The sequence below is a fragment of the Syngnathoides biaculeatus genome, chromosome 2 (genome assembly GCF_019802595.1).
Source record: "Syngnathoides biaculeatus isolate LvHL_M chromosome 2, ASM1980259v1, whole genome shotgun sequence".
NCBI lineage: Eukaryota > Metazoa > Chordata > Actinopteri > Syngnathiformes > Syngnathidae > Syngnathoides > Syngnathoides biaculeatus.
In genome coordinates this window covers 39,589,072-39,605,635 of record NC_084641.1, presented here as the reverse complement: position 1 = coordinate 39,605,635, position 16,564 = coordinate 39,589,072, and the positions used below count along the sequence as shown (strand labels likewise).

General features: G+C 43.3%; 1 protein-coding gene across 14 annotated transcripts in view; it reads left to right on the top strand.

The window, feature by feature from the left end:
• Positions 1-734: 734 nt before the first annotated feature.
• atp11a (ATPase phospholipid transporting 11A) overlaps positions 735-16,564 on the top strand; it is a 76,478-nt gene continuing 60,648 nt past the window's right edge. For all 14 annotated transcript variants that reach the window (XM_061804350.1, XM_061804342.1, XM_061804336.1 and 11 more), the window contains exon 1: positions 735-1,244. In XM_061804350.1, coding sequence (XP_061660334.1) covers positions 1,200-1,244 — 45 coding nt within the window. In that variant the 5' untranslated portion in view covers positions 735-1,199. The remainder of the gene's footprint in view (positions 1,245-16,564) is intronic.

The following is a 16,564-nucleotide window of genomic DNA, read 5'->3' as shown; positions in this document are numbered from 1 at the left end:
AAAAGGTTGATGGATGTTGTGAGGGAAGACATGAGAACAGTGGACGTTAGAGAGGAGGATGTACGAGATAGGCTTAGATGGAAAAAGATGACACGCTGTGGCGACCCCTAACGGGACAAGCTGAAAGAAAAAGAAGAAGTCATAGAATTATGACTTTCAAACTAATCAGCATGAAATGCTAATTACCGGGCGATACAAATCAGTCCGATCAGGTCTTTGGATAGTGGAGTGGAGACATATCGTTTAATTGTTACTGACTCTGGTTTCTTTTTGTTTAAAATTTCCTCTTTCATTTTCAATCACAACTACTATACTATAGCTCCCTTCACAATATAGCACTTTATAAAAACTATACAGTTTACTGATTTATAAAAAATATTGTAAATTCCTATTTATAACAACTGAGATTAGCATGTTGGTATGTCCCTCGACAACTGTTAGTTAAATTCCTCACATGGGCCCCTTCGAAAAATTAATTGGCCACACCTGCCCATTGTTTTCCCTGGGAGGGTCGGTGGGGATGACAACAAATTCGGTAAAGCAGTGATGGTGAAGAGTATGGTAGTAAATAAGTGCCACCAGGATTTGTATTTACTTCTGTAGAAGAGACATAGAGCCTCATCGAGAGAGAGCGAGAGAGAGAGAGAGAGAGCGAGAGAGAGGTGGGGGTGGGGAGAGAGATGGGGGTAGTGGGAGCGAGAGAGAGAAAAGTGTCGAGAGAGAGAGAGGGGGGGGGCGTTATTACAAATATATAGTTTTTAAGAGCTTGTTTAATTATTCATTTCTGTATTTATTTAATTATCTTCCAGTGACAGCACGCACGGGCGCATGCGCCAACAACACCTGGTGGCGCGTGACGCCCACGAGAGAAAAGCTTCTTTGTCGCGCGTTTGAGGAAAGGAGATTAGAAAAGTAATGTACTGTACTGTACTGTACGGTGCACGCCCACGAGAGGTGGCTGTCATTACGTTGTTTGGTGGCATCCGGTCAGACAATACATACTTACTTTTACCCACCTCTTTTACTCGGTCCTCGATGTAAGGGGTCGCTGTTTTTTTATTTTTATTTTTATTTTGACGAAGGCGAAAAAGATGAGAGAAAAGTTATGGACAAAGGAAGAGAATTAACAAACTAACACTGTTCGTGCGGAGAGGAAGACAGGTTGCAGAATTAGCCGGGCAGGACCGAGAGACAACAGGATGGGGATGGATCTCAGAGCTCTTCGGACACTCATCAACAGATATGTAAGTGTATCACGATTGTTTCCCACCCCATAACACACACACTTAAATACAGAGTACATCATACAGAGCCATACTGAGTTTTTGGCACTGACGTTTTTTTTTTTTTTTTTTTTGGTCGCTCATCCGGATTAAGTATCACTCGAGGAAGACGCTTGAAGAAATTTCACACGAAAACTATTCTGGAAGCAAAACTACCTGTAGTTCTTAGAGGTTGACTTGCTTTCAAACACATTTTTAATCTTCTTGTTAAAACCTGGAAGCTTTTCATTCGAATAACTGGAATTACAGGAAGTACATCCGTAATTGAAAAAGACAAGTATTGAATCAGATGTTCAAGAAATATTGTCACTGTTCGTCATTTACATCTACCTGGCACAGCCACTCATGGCCAAGCAGTGATTTTTTTTTGTATTAGCTGAATTTATTCACGTGATCAAGTGTCCAATTGGTATTTAATATCTACCTAATACATGCACACCTTATTTTCACTTTCTATTAATAATAAATTAAACAATCAAGCAAAAAAAAATTTAATTAATTTATAATTTTAACAGGTGGTACGGCGTTCAGCTGTAAACCGTTGGCCTCACAGTTCTGAGGTCCAGGGTTCGATCCCGCCTGTGCGAAGTTTGCATGTTCTCTCCATGCCTGTGTGGGTTTTCTCCCACATCCCAAAAACATGCAACATTAATAAGACCTTCTAAATTGCTAGTAGATGTGATTGTGAGTGCGGCTGTTTGTCTCGATGTGCCCTGTGATTGGCTGGCAACCAGTTTAGGGTGTACCCTGCCTCCTGATGCACCCCTTGTGGAAACTAGCAATTGACCCCTCCGTAGAAATTGCGTAAGCTGCGTCGCTGACCAATCAGAGGCCAGATCTACCTAAACCACGCCCCTTGTTGGCGTCCGCCATTACCTCAGACAAAGTCGCATTTGTCCAGTATGTCATGTCCCATCGGATCGGGGGTAGGACCCAAATGCAGGACTCGGACGATGCAAGGTAGTTGGGACGTCAGGCGAAGAGAGCAGGTGAGCGGGCAGGCAGGAGTCGGTACACAGGAGAACGATCAAGGCAGGCAGAAGTATCAAAGGAGTCAGGCTTACAAGGTTTATCGGAGAACGGGCAAAGGTCGGTACACACGGGTTGTCGATCAGGGATACCGGAGAACTCGAACGGGACATGAAGCTCAACGAACTGGAGCCGGCCAGTCGTCATCGGGGTCATATAAATACACAGCATAATCAGGCTGCATGAGGCGCAGGTGTGCACCTCCCAATCAGCACATCCACACGGACACCCCCACAGCCAGGGCTGGAGCGGCAGGATCATGACAGTACCCCCCCTCAAAGGCACGGCTCCCAGACGTGCCTAAACGAAAGAAACTGATAATTAACACAGGCGGGGGTGGGCGGAAGGAGGGTCCGGAGGATGGCACCCCCCCCCCCCCGAACCTCAGTCTGGTGGCCATCCAGGCCACCAAACGCAAGACATCCGGGTGGACAGGTCAGGAGGACGACCCGGACGCCAAGCACCAGGGTCCCCACGGAGCGATTCGGGCGGACGACTTCTGTGAGGAACCAAACGACGAAGCAGGAACCAGGCCGAGGCAGGCAACTGCTCTGGACAAGAACTTCCCACGCCGTGGTTGTGAGATGACCAGGGCCTGGTCGCCACCGAGGCTTGGTCAGGAGGCAGCCGTGGATTAGTCACCAACGAGGCCAGGTCCTGAAGTGGCTCGGAGCCCTCAGGAGCAAAGAGGGTGATGGAGAGAAGGACTAGAGCCATGACCGCCACCATCACAGCCATCCCGAAGTCTCTCCAACTCTGGGGTGGCTCCACAGAACTCCCCAGCTCCTCCTGGACAGGAACGTGAGAAGGCGGCAACACCATCGCCATCGCCACCTCCTGGACAGCAACGTGAGAAGGCGGTGACACCATCGCCATCGCCACCTCCTCCTGGACAGTAACGTGAGAGGGCGGCGACACCATCACCAACTCCTCCTGGACAGCAACGTGAGAAGGCGGCGACACAATCGCCATCACCACCTCCTTCTGGACAGGAACGTGAGAAGGTGGTGCCAGTGCCACCTCCTCCTGGACAGGAACGTGAGAAGGGGGCGCCAGTGCCACCTCCTCTTGGACAGGAATGTGAGAAGGTGGTGGCACCATCGCCACCTCCTGGACGGGAACATATGGATGTGCCCGTCGCCCTCAGAGCAGGAACAGGGGAGAGACCACGGACCGGTCGCCACTGGTACTCCCGGACACGGACGAGAAGCGGCTGTGGAGACGTCGCCACCTCCTGGACAGCAACATGAGGCAGCATCGGGTCGGTCACCATTGGCACGTGAGCTTGCAATGCATTCGTTGAAACAGCAACGTGGGCGTGGCGCGGTGGCGAATCAGTTTCCAGGGCAACGTGAACCAGAGTCGGCAGAGGATCAGTCGAAACAGACACATGGGCGTGTCTCAGGAGCGGGTCAGTTCCAACTGTCGCGTGAACCTGCGTCAGCAGTGAGTCCGTCGCCGTTGCAACGTCAGCGTAGCTCGGCTGGTTTGCCAATCCATGCCGGACCTGGGACGTGAGAGCCGCCAATTCGGCGCTCTGCCGCTCTATCTCCGCCCCCATTTCACGGTAGAATGCATCGCGATTTGGCGGCTCCTCCTCCCTCTGGGCTGGAAGCTTCGCCACCAGCTGCAGGTCTCCCGGTCTCACCGTTGCCGGCGAGGAGTGGGAGGACGGTGTCTTCGTTGCCGCGCAGCGGGAGACCCCAGGGAGCGCCCGGCCGGGGCGTCTCCTCTGGCCGCCACGCGGAGGTCCCGGGTAGATGGCCAAGCGGGTTCCCTCAAACAGATTGGTGAATTTGTATCCACCGGGCGAAGACGTTCGGGTGCTGGGAACGCGGGGAGGTGGAGCAAACTGACTGGGATGAAAAGCCGGGCAAAGAGATTCAAAATCAAAGTCATTGGAGTCGTACTCAGGCAGCCGGTCATACAAATCACGGTCCTCCTCATATTCCGAAAAGTCAGAGTCCAGAAGAATATGAGGAGCCGGACGGGTCGTGGTCGGGACGTATTCATACCTCGCTGGCGGAGCGTAAGACACGGAAGCGGAGGACGTCAAGGAGCCTACCCGGATCGGACAGGCTTGGTCCTCCGGCAGACGGTCTACCTTGCGTCGGTCCCGGCACCGCCGGGTCTTTCCTGCTGGGTCCTGTTGTCTCCAGTTCATTCTGTCACGTCCCATCGGAACGGGGGTAGGACCTAAATGCAGGACTCGGACGATGCAAGGTAGTTGGGACGTCGGGCGAAGAGAGCAGGTGAGCGAGCAGGCAGGAGTCGGTATACAGGAGAACGATCAAGGCAGGCAGAAGTATCAAAGGAGTCAGGCTTACAAGGTTGGTCGGAGAACGGGCGAAGGTCGGTACACACGAGTTGTCGATCAGGGATACCGGAGCACTCGAATGGGACATGAAGCTTAACGAACTGGAGCCGGCCAGTCGTCATCGGGGTCATATAAATACACAGCATAATCAGGCTGCATGAGGCGCAGGTGTGCACCTCCCAATCAGCACAACCGCGCGGACACCCGCACAGCCCGGGCTGGAGCGGCAGGATCATGACACAGTATAGCTTTTGTTTGCGTTTTATCACATCTTAAGGATCCTTAACAATAGATATGGTTAAGAGGTGAAGTCACGGACTTTGTAATAGTGACGACAGGTATCCTGATAGGCTAGTTGGTGGAGTTCAATTTGTACCCTTTCCAAAACCGAAGACCGAGTACGAAAAATGTCTTCGATGGATCAAACTTTGTGGAAGACCGCATGATCAACTGAATCCATCTAAAATCAACTGGAACAGAAGACCGAGTACGAAAAATGTCTTCGATGGATCAAACTTTATGGAAGACCGCATGATCAACTGAATCCATCTAAAATCAACCGGAACAGATATGTTTGCACGAAGGTAAGCCCTAGTTTTAATTTTCAATACATGTCTCATATAAGAATTAGCAGTTCTTTGCTTGCATAACATAGCTATGTGTGAATGATTGACACACTTGATCTGTGTTGAGCGATATTTTGCGATGATCTGACTGCACAAACGTGTCTCTGTTCAGCGGCTCCCGAGCTAAGCTAAACCGGACTAGCGAGTCCTAAAAGCCTTCGACGTGCACCGAGACACCAAGACTGAAGGAAGGATGTTTGAAGACACTAAAGTAGTGATTGTTATACTCGGTCGGGACTTACGTAGGTTCGGCACTAATTCAAGAATAATTATTGAGGGGAGCGGGTGACGTTACACAAAGAAAATGAGAGAAACAACTCGTAAATCAAGCCTCGCCTTCTTCTTTTCATTCATACGGCAGTTGACAAACAGCTATACAGATACACATACAGACACAAACTGGTCTCTTAGTTGGCGGCTAGCGAGCTAAGCTAAACCGGACTAGTGAGTCCTAAAAGCCTTCGACGTGCACCAAGACACCAAGACTGAAGGAAGGTTGTTTGAGGACACTAAAGTAGTGATTGTCGTACTCGGTCGGGACTTACGTAGGTTCGGCACTAATTCAAGAATGATTATTGAGGGGAGCGCGTGACGTTACACAAAGAAAACGAGAGAAACAACTCGTAAATCAAGCCTCGCCTTCTTCTTTTCCTTCATGCGGTGGTTCACAAACGGCTATACAGATACACATACAGATTCTGCACACAAGTGTGATAGGTAACACGAAAACAGGAAACTGTCAATGACGAATTCGTCTTTGGGTTATAATATATTATATTATGTGGCTTCTTGGTCTTCCTCTGACTCCGGAAAGTTCTTGCGCTATCATCAATGCTTTCTCCGTCGATATGCATGTAAATACCATTGAAATACCCCTCACTGAAATACTTGAAGCCGTGCTGTCTGCTCTTCAACGATATTTCACTATTCGGTAAGAATGTGAGTGAATAATCAGCTGGTAAATTGGACAATTTCACTCTCGACTTTTCTTCCTGCGATGCCATTTTGTCTAATGTTTGTCTGAGGTTACCAACAGTGGGGTGACGTGACTTCAGGAGGTGTGGTTAAGTGCCCTGTACGGAGAGGTCAATTATTGAAACAAGCTGGAACTTGCCCAGTGAATCAGACAGACAGCCACAAAGTACAGTATAGTTTATAACACTTACTCAAGACATGCTCCAACTTTAGTATCCTCATGTAAAAGTTTCATAGAGAATAAATCCACATTATGAAAAGGTGTCATTCTTTTTTGTAACAAACTCAATAGTATAGAACCCAGGAAAACACATTATGTGACATTCTCAGTCTGAGAAGAAGTGCAGTTCAAATGGAAAAGTCACATGAATTATGTAATCACTTGTTTTTCTGTGCTACTCAAATCGATGGCCTGCAATGGAGCCACCATCCTCTATGGCTTTTACATTAGACTACTAATACTACTAATGTGTTACCCGAGCCAGTGCTGTTCACATAAGAATAAGAGAGCTCCTTGCTCAGTTGAGGCTTAGGTCTGGCTTCCCAACTGTTGCTAATGGGCAATAAAATCAAATCCCTGCAGCATTGATCTGAAATGGAGCTGCACAGTAGGACAGGCACCGAGACAGGAATATGACTGATAGGCTGATGGATGCTGATGAGGTCTCCTTGTGTAATTGATCTGGATAACAGCTCGAGACAAATGGCTTTAGGATAAATTGATTGGGTTGCCAGACCATGCACACCCACCACTGAATATTTAAGATTTACGGTTAGGGGCATTTACCTCTTTGTCAATAGTCTGCTTTCATGAAAATGCAACGCAATACAAGAGAGACAACAAAATAATTCATAATTTTTATCCCCTTACCACATTAAAAAATAATCAATCTTTGTTTGGTCATCCAGAGAAAAAGTAGGAATTGAAACGTAGGCTATAATTCAATTGAAATACAGTACACCTTGCTCACTCACTGGCGAGTTATTCAATCCACTCCCGCCATCTCTCATTAGATTGAAGGGGCAGAGGATGGTTATGTAAACTCACTTTTCAAGTGTAATATGCACTGTAATCTCTGCCCATGCAGAATGACAATAAAATGTGACATGAATGAGGTCTCATGTGGTCGAATCATCCCACTTACTTGTTTCCTCCCTTTTATCCATTCTTACCCCACAATTGTTCTACCAAGACCATTTGGGAGGACTTTAAATGTCGTCTACAGTGTTCAGGGCTTGATGACGATATTCCACTGTAAAGTAATAATAATTATTAATATTTTTTGTGAAGACTTCACAGGAATTGAACAGTTTTATCTCTTTTCATCTCAATATACTGTACTTAACATCTACTGCACAATGACTCAATGTTTCAGTTTTTATTCATCCTGAAGTATTTTTCATATATGTGTTTCCAATACTAGTGTACAAGATTGCTCCGCCTTTATGTCGAGTTGCACATCTGCAGCCAAGCAGCATTCCTCCACCCCTGACTAATCACAATTCCTGGACAGCAAACTATGTCTCCTCGTTCCATGTGGAGATTAAAGGGTTACTAGTGTTCATTACCTTCACACAATTAGGATGGTAGATGAATCCAAGCTAATCACTGGCCTTCTGCTGCTTATATTCCACCTGTTTCACCATGCAGTTCGTGAAAAGTTTTCAACATGAAAACCTCTTTACAGTAACAGTGCTAACTTTGTTCCCGAGTTACAATGACGTCATACATATAGGGACAGGGAAAGGAGTTGGTGAGGTGGAGGGCAGTGGCTCACATGCACTCCTTGGCGCTGTCTGCTTGTCAATAATTCATAAGCGGACAGTATGATAGCACTTGTGTAGTCTGCTGTTCTTTTATGGTGGATGTGTGTATGGGGGTGGAAGGAGGGGCTTGGGACACCCAGGAGTGCTTCAGGCCTCTCTATTGAGTCACTAGCTAATAAAGAGCAGGTATTACTGGACCCCATGTCAATATAATGCAAACTTCATGTGTTGAATAATGTGTAATAGTTGGTGCAAATTAAAATGTTTAAAAATGATTACTATTATTGTGAAAGGCTGCCCCATGTTTCAGTTTTATAATAAGCGAAGAAAGCAGCAGAAAGTTGATCCTAATTGAACACTCACCAGTCAGGTTAACCCATTTACCACTTGGATTTTCTAGTTGTCACTAACTTATCTTTGGGTCAGGTTAGGGTTAAATTTCTCTTGTAGTCTGATCCGTGCATTATGTTTCGTCTCACCGTCATCTCTTCCATTCCAACTGTTTTTCTTTTTGGAATAACTTTATTGGCTCTCAGATATTTACAGTCCTACATTAAAAGACATGCAACAAGGTTAAAAATAAACCAGCTTTTGGAATCAATGATTCTGTGCAGAATGACAATGCAAAGTAATTGAAGAGTTCAGACGCAAAAGCAGATATATACATTTTTGTTGTTTCTGTAGATTCTTTGATTTCTATATATTATATGTATTTATATATTATATAAATCAATCAATGTACTTTAAATACTATAAGTTAGCAAGCATTATTTCTATCATGCAGTGTTGGTTTGATCTCACTCATTAGAACACAGAGATACGTGAATGACTATTCACCTCCTCCACCTCCTCTTATAAAAGACCATTCATTTGTTTTGTTACTGTGTCTGATTGGCACAAATGCTAAATGAACCAACATGAATTTATATATATCGGTGATCAGCCCCAAAAATTCTGATTGTGTAAAGCCTTCTTTTTAGCACATTTTTGGGAGGCACCGGAATCAGCTTAGGTAAGCTGCATCGATAATAGAATTGGGACAGAATAATAATTGTTAGCAGTGTCACAACAGTAAATTGGTTCACTTTCAGTCCTGTTTCTAGCCTCTCTTTGTGTTGTTTGCATTATTGAAACTCAAGCAAAACTCCTGCCATGTGGTACGCAATTACATTCCGCTTGCGAAAGCATTTGATAAATAAAGTGGTATTGGTGCGCACAGAATGCTTGAACATATAAGACAGGCTGTTACACTTTAAATTTTCCATCCATCCCTGGCGCTTATCCTCACTGTGGTCACACGCATGCTGGCGCCTATCCTAGTTTACTCTGGGTGAGAGGCAGTGAACACCCTGAACTGGTCGCTAGCCATTTACTGGGCACATAAACAAATGACTATTTGCAGTCACATTCACACCTCCAGAGAATTTAATCTTCAGTTAACCTACCTTGCATGTTTTTGGGATGTGGGAGGAAATCGGAGTACCTGGAGAAAACCCACACAGGAACAAGGAGAACATGCAAACTCCACACAGGCTAGGCTGGTTTGAACCTGGGTCGTCAGAACTGTGAGGTAGAAGTGCTCACCACTTATCTATCTAGCCACCCTTGAAAATTTTGAATTAATATTTGAACACTTAATTCAGAACAACAGTACAGCATGCTCATATTAGTTTAATGGTAATCTATGCAGAGCGAGCTATTTTTATTTTAAGGTGGTTTATTTTGAAATAATATTGTATAGTGTTTGCTTTGATTCGTATTCATGTTAAAAATGTTTGGTTTGAGTGTGTTCAATCTTTATTCTTTACAGCAACCAACCTATGGTGTGCTTTGAGTTTTGCCCACCTATGCGATTGAGTTTGACAACCCTGTTTGAACAAATACATTATTGTGAGCTGTACGATTGGCTGGTGACAATTTCAGGGTGCACCCTCTCACCCAAAGGTAGCTGGGATAGGCTCCAGCAGACCTGCGACCATAGTGAGGTAAAGCGGAATGGAAGATGTATGAATTACTGTAAGGAGGTTAGTCTTTGTGTTATGGCGCAGAGCTGAAGTCCCGCTAGGAGCTTGTATCAGCACGGCTGCAGTTACATTCAAAGACTTTGTAGCCCGTACAACAAGGAGACAGAGGATGGATAGCCCTGAGTTAATGACACGTGGGCTCCTCTATTCAAAGAGAGAGATATCCTTGAACTTGGCTTGTCATAATACGATTGCTCTCTGCAACCTTAATGTTCTCCCTGACAATGGGAATAAGAGCGGCGCAACTCACTGGAACACAGCATTCCAAGTTCGTCATAACTCAGACAGTAAATAAAAGTATAATAGTAATATACATCCCATGATCCCAAATGCTGACTGTGCACCCAACCATTAGCCATATGTCTCTTCGATGTTTGCTTAAAAGCTTTCCCACTAAGTCTAATACTGACCTTGGAAAGCCCTAGTAGGTATCTCCATGAATATATACGGTTATCCGTTGAACTGAAACCCCCCCCCCACACACACACACACAGAGTTGAACAACTTGTATAATAATATTTACCTGTCCTGGCAGTCACTGTGAAGAATATGCTTGTGACCCTTGCTGACTCTGACATAACAGTAATAATAACTGCATCCTTTATTGGCATCTTCATTAGTTATCACCTCTTACAATTTGGACCCAACAAGCAAGAAGTTTTGCCTCTAGTAGTAGAAACTCTCCAGATGTGGCAGAGAATGGACCATGCAAACACACAATGACATTAGAGAACAGTATCACGAAGGAAACAAAGTGCTGCATTACTCTGCGTAAATCCAAATGATTGTTTAATAGCACTACATGAAACATTTAAGCATAAATAAATAATCACTACATTAATTTTTCATTGTAATTTCTACAAAGAAAGCAGCCACTGCTGAATTTGCAAATCAGTGTTGCTTTTTTCCCCCCAGATGCTATGAGCTTGGCCTATACTTTTTACTCATCACTTTTTGTCAAGACAAAACCAAAAGACACTCACTTCTAATTCAAAACAATCCCATCTTTCCGTACGATAAAGCAAAACAAAGCAGTCTCCCATCTTTCAAAGTAACCTGCTGGATGCTGTTCTCTGCTTCTATGACAGCAATTTTATTACCTGCATAAATAATTATTGCAAGCGTGGTTGTGCATACATCTTGTACACCATTTATTTGAACCCTAATGTATGGAAATTGCAGGAACACTCTTCTGAAGAACTCATGAGTTGTAAACCCTGCTCCACTATGATAATCAGCCTAGGTCATGTGCCTGACTTTATGAGAGCCACATGATGTTATGCTGCTTTCGTGATTTCCCCAATAAGACTTATGGGACACTGATGAAATTATTAATTTAGTCCAATGTGGTTAAGTTTCAGTGACTAGAGTGATCTGTGGCGCAAGAAAGGTTGGAGGACAACATTGATGTACAAGAATGCCACGCAGACCTCTCTTTATTGATGGACCTACAAACATGTATTCATAAAATTATCATGCTGTCCTTCAAACTGTTAGTGGGAGTCCTGTGGATGTCCCAACTGGCTGTCAACACATCTGCTACATAAAGTATTTTATATTTAAAATGGAATTAATTTTTCAAATGGATCTCAATGATATTCACAAGTCTTAGGAAAACTCCATGATTTACAGCCAGCCTCATACTGCAATGAGTCACAGCTCTTTGTTGTCACCGTGCCGCCCACTACAACACGTTATCTAGTATTTACTGAGAAGGTTAATTGAAGACTCTAAATTACCCTGGTGTGATTGTGAGTGTGACTGTTGTTTGTCTCCATGTAACCTGTGATTGGCTGGCAACCAGTTCATGGTGTTACCCCGCCTCCTGGCCGATAAAAGCTAGGATAGGCTCCAGTACTCCCACGACCCTTGTGAGGATAAGCTGCTCAGAAAATGGATGGATATTTTTCATGATTTTCTGATTTATTTTTATTTAATTCATTCAAATGTAAAATCTGCTCAGTTAACCAGCAGCTATGTTGCAATTTGCAACAATTTGCAATAGTATATATGATTTTGTGAATTAGAATAAGAATTAGCTTTAATGGCCAAGTATGTAACAACACACAAGGAATTTGTCTCCGGCAGTTGGTGCTGCCCTTGTACAACAACCATCTTTAGTACTGAGAGGAAGAATAAACAAACAAGAATGAACATTACATAAACATTCAATTAATATGGAAGTATTTCTTATCAGAGTCACAGTTGTGCAAAGATGCAGAGTCTTCTAGCATTTAGAGCAGTTAGAGTGTGTCAACCTCCCACATTATGTTAAGCTTATACAGTGTGCCCTGACTTGTTCGCGGTTGAACCCGGTCCTTAAGAACTGTGAGGTCAATCCTCTAACCACTTGCCACCGATCCCGCCATCTATCTATCTATCTATCTATCTATCTATCTATCTATCTATCTATCTATCTATCTATCTATCTATCTATCTATCTATCTATCTATCTATCTATCTATCTATCTATCTATCTATCTATCTATCTATCTATCTATCTATCTATCTATCTATCTATCTATCTAGCCCTCTTAGCACTTTAGCAGAGAGGCATCATGTCACCTAAGACACGGTTTGCAATCACTGTCGCGGCTGGCCTGAACACAATATATATATATATATATTTTTTAAAGATGGCAGTAGATGGACAGGGAAATCACAACTGTCGAGTTCCTTGCATTTTCTAACTGTACACGATTCACCAGTGGGTAAGGGGAACAACAGAAACTTGCTCTCCTTCACAATTCACTAGTGTCTATTAATGAACGGTATTCAAATTGAGTGTCTGCCCTTGCAGATTAATGCTATTGCGTTTTATGCAAAAACTGTATTTGCGTCTATTCAGCGGCAATTTGTGATTGTACTTTGCAACACATTAATTCAGTTAGCCCTTGGGTGGTCAAGTAGAATTTTTGGGGTAAATTTATTTATTTTTTATTTTGCACTGAAACAGTTTACATAGGGATAGTTGAATTGTAGTGCAATAATAATCAAGATTTTTCACTGGAAGAGGAATAATTGTATTGTATTGTAGTTACTATATTGAGCAAACTAATCATGATTATTATTTTGACCATAATTGTGCAGCCGTACTTAAATGCCATTACATTACTTGAGTACATTACTCAACTAATATTCTACAGGTGACTTTAACTTAGACCAAAGTTGTTTTCTGTTAAAATCCTTGTTTACTTAAGTATCACATTCAGGTACTTAATCATAGATCATTTTACAATTGAGACTATGTGAGTCCTTTACACATCTGGAAAAAACGAGTCCCAGCCCTTGAACAATGAGTCCCTGCAACTTATCATCATGGAATACAGATACAGTAATGCACCACTTTATTACTGTTATTGCTCCCTGTCAATATTTTATGATTAAGGCTGTCACATTAGGAATTACAATATATTTTCCCAAAAACAATAACAGTGAACGATAGTATTGCCGATGTATTTTTTCATGACACTGATGTAATGGTATTAGACCGTAACCCTGAACTGGTGGACTGCCAGTCGGAGGGCACATATAGACAAACAATAGTCTGTACTCACATTCATACCTGCAGGCACCAGGCATCATCAATTAACCTTCTATGTATGTTTTGGGGATTCGAGAGAAAACCAGAGTATCCGGAGAAAATCCATGCAAGCACGGGGAAAACATGCAGACTCCACACAGGCGAAGCCCAATTTGAACCCATAGCCTCAGAGTTGTAAGGCAGATGTGTGAATCAGTCATCCACCATTGTGCCAGGTCTCAAACAAGTTTACATATTTATGTTCAATAAATCTTAACAATGAACCGTTTTGGAGGTTATATTCATTCCAAACGTTTTTTTTTTGTTTTATAATGCCTTTTCTCATATACTGTATTCAGTTTAAATAAGTGCTCCCAGTGGGAACTTCCCACTTAGAAGTACAAACTACTGCATGTATATTGCAGATTTTGATTACAGCTCTTACTGTGCTTTTATACTGTTTGTACAATAATTTATTTTGATCCACTGCTCTAGCTCTCTCTCACTGTATTATGCGTTTAAATCTATGTCTGTCATTTTAGGTTTGTTTATAGGCCTTCAATAAAATGTAAGTGTTGTTAATGCAAGAAAAACATGCTTAGGTCGTTTCTAAATATTTCCAATTCACACATTTCATTTATTGCGGGAGTAGACTGGAATTTAACCTCCCCAAGACCCCACCCCTGATGGAAGGGGGATTACTGCAATCAGTTTATGAATGGATATCAATTTTATTATCATATAAATAATGACTTTATGAACAGATAAACAGCTGATGGAAAAACCGATTTGGTTCTTTATACTTTTACACAAAAGGACTAACTAATTTTAGTTGATAATATTAACAGAAAATTTTGGAAGGTAAATATTTTTTAATTGAGAAGGGAAGAAAAAATGCTTCTTCTTCTTCTTATTATTATTATTATTAAAATGTTGGCGGCACGGTGGTTCTCACATCTGCTTCATGGTTTTGAGGACTGGGGTTCAAATTCGAGCTCCACCTGTGTGGAGGTTGCAAATTCTCCTCATCCCCATATGTGTAGTCTGGTTTCCTCCCACATTCCAAGTTTTTAGTCTAAATACCATACAGTACTCATCCTTTGTCAAAACTAAACTTACAAACAATACAATACTTCATGTGGATGTGAAAGGCCCAGTTTGACTGGGTTTGCCTTGGACCACGCCACTGTGCTGAGCCATTGACAGCCAGCCCACAATCTGTGACAGCATGATAGATCACTTCCTTGTGCTTGGATTAAGAAGGCAGCTAGCCAGCTAGCTAGTCGGTTAGCTGGACTACATGTAAAACGTTCCTCACAGTTATATGCTTGTTTTGGCGCAGAGTGCTGACCTGGCTGGCCACTGCGGGCTGCCCAGACATAGACAGATTCTCCCAGCCTGCAGGCTTTTCTTTACTAATTGACCCCTCCGTACAGGGCACTTAACCACGCCTCCTGAAGTTACGTCACCCCACGTGTGCTAACCTCAGACAAACAATTAGCAAAAATGGCGGCGCAGCAAGAAAAGACTAGAGCGAAACTGTCCGATTTACCAGCTGATTTCTCACTTGCATTCTTAGCTAACAGGGAAATATCGTTGAAAAGCAGACAGCAGGGCTTCAAGTATTTCAGCGAAGGGTATTTCAATGGTATTTACATGCATATCGACGGAGAAACCATTGATATTAGCGCGAGATCTTTCCAGAGTCAGAGGAAGACCGAGAAGCCACATAATATAATATATTATAACCCAAAGACGAATTCGTCATTGACAGTTTCCTATTTTCGTGTTACCTATTACACTTGTGTGCAGGATCTGTATGTGTATCTGTATAGTCGTTTGTGAACCACCGTATGAAAGAAAAGAAGGCGAGGCTTGATTTACGATTTCTCTCGTTTTCTTTGTGTAACGTCACGCGCTCCCCTCAATAATTATTCTTGAATTAGTGCCGAACCTACGTAAGTCCCGACCGAGTACGACAATCACTACTTTATAGTGTCCTCAAACATCCTTCCTTCAGTCTTGGTGTCTCGGTGCACGTCGAAGGCTTTTAGGACTCGCTAGTCCGGTTTAGCTTAGCTCAGGAGCCGCCGAACAGAGACACGTTTGTGCAGTCAGATCATCGCAAAATATCGCTCAACACAGATCAAGTGTGTCAATCATTCACACGTAGCTATGATATGCAAGCGAAGAACTGCTAATTCATTTTTATGAGACATGTATTGAAAATCAAATATCGGGCTTACCTTCATGCAAACATATCTGTTCCGGTTGATTTTAGATGGATTCAGTTGATCACACGATCTTCCACAAAGTTTAATCCATCGAAGACATTTTTCGTACTCGGTCTTCCGTTCCGGTTGATATTAGATGGATTCAGTTGATGATGCGGTCTTCCACAAAGTTTGATCCATCAAAGACATTTTTCGTACTGGGTCTTCGGTTTTGGAAAGGGTACGAATTGAACTCCACCAACTAGCCTTTCAGGATACCTGTCGTCACTATTTCAATGTCCGTGACTACACCTCTTAACCATATCTATCGTTAAAGAACCCAAATACTCGATAAAATGCTAACAAAAGCTATACTAGACCATGCAACGTTGTCTGAGGGAACGGCGGGTGCAAAAAAGGGGCATGGTTTATGCAGATCTCTGGCCTCTGATTGGTCAGCGACGCGGATGACGCAATTTCTATGGAGGGGTCAATGGCTTGCGAGGCCCTTGGCTGCTCCGCTCCTTGCATTGTGAAAGCCTATCCACCCAGTCCACAGTGAACAGCGCTGCCTTCTTAGAGGAAAAAGTGAACAAACAGCCCTCAGCAGTGGGGGGAGGGAAATATAAGAATTAAGAATTAGTTACAAATTTTAACAAGATAAAACTACAGGATAAAGAAAAGGTTATAATCTATTCAAGCTAAATATTTTTTGAAAGCTAGGCTTAAAACATATGTCCTAAATTTACTTTCCATTCCATTTCCATTCTCACAGCCACTCTCAGGTCTTCAGGTAGGCTGCTCCAC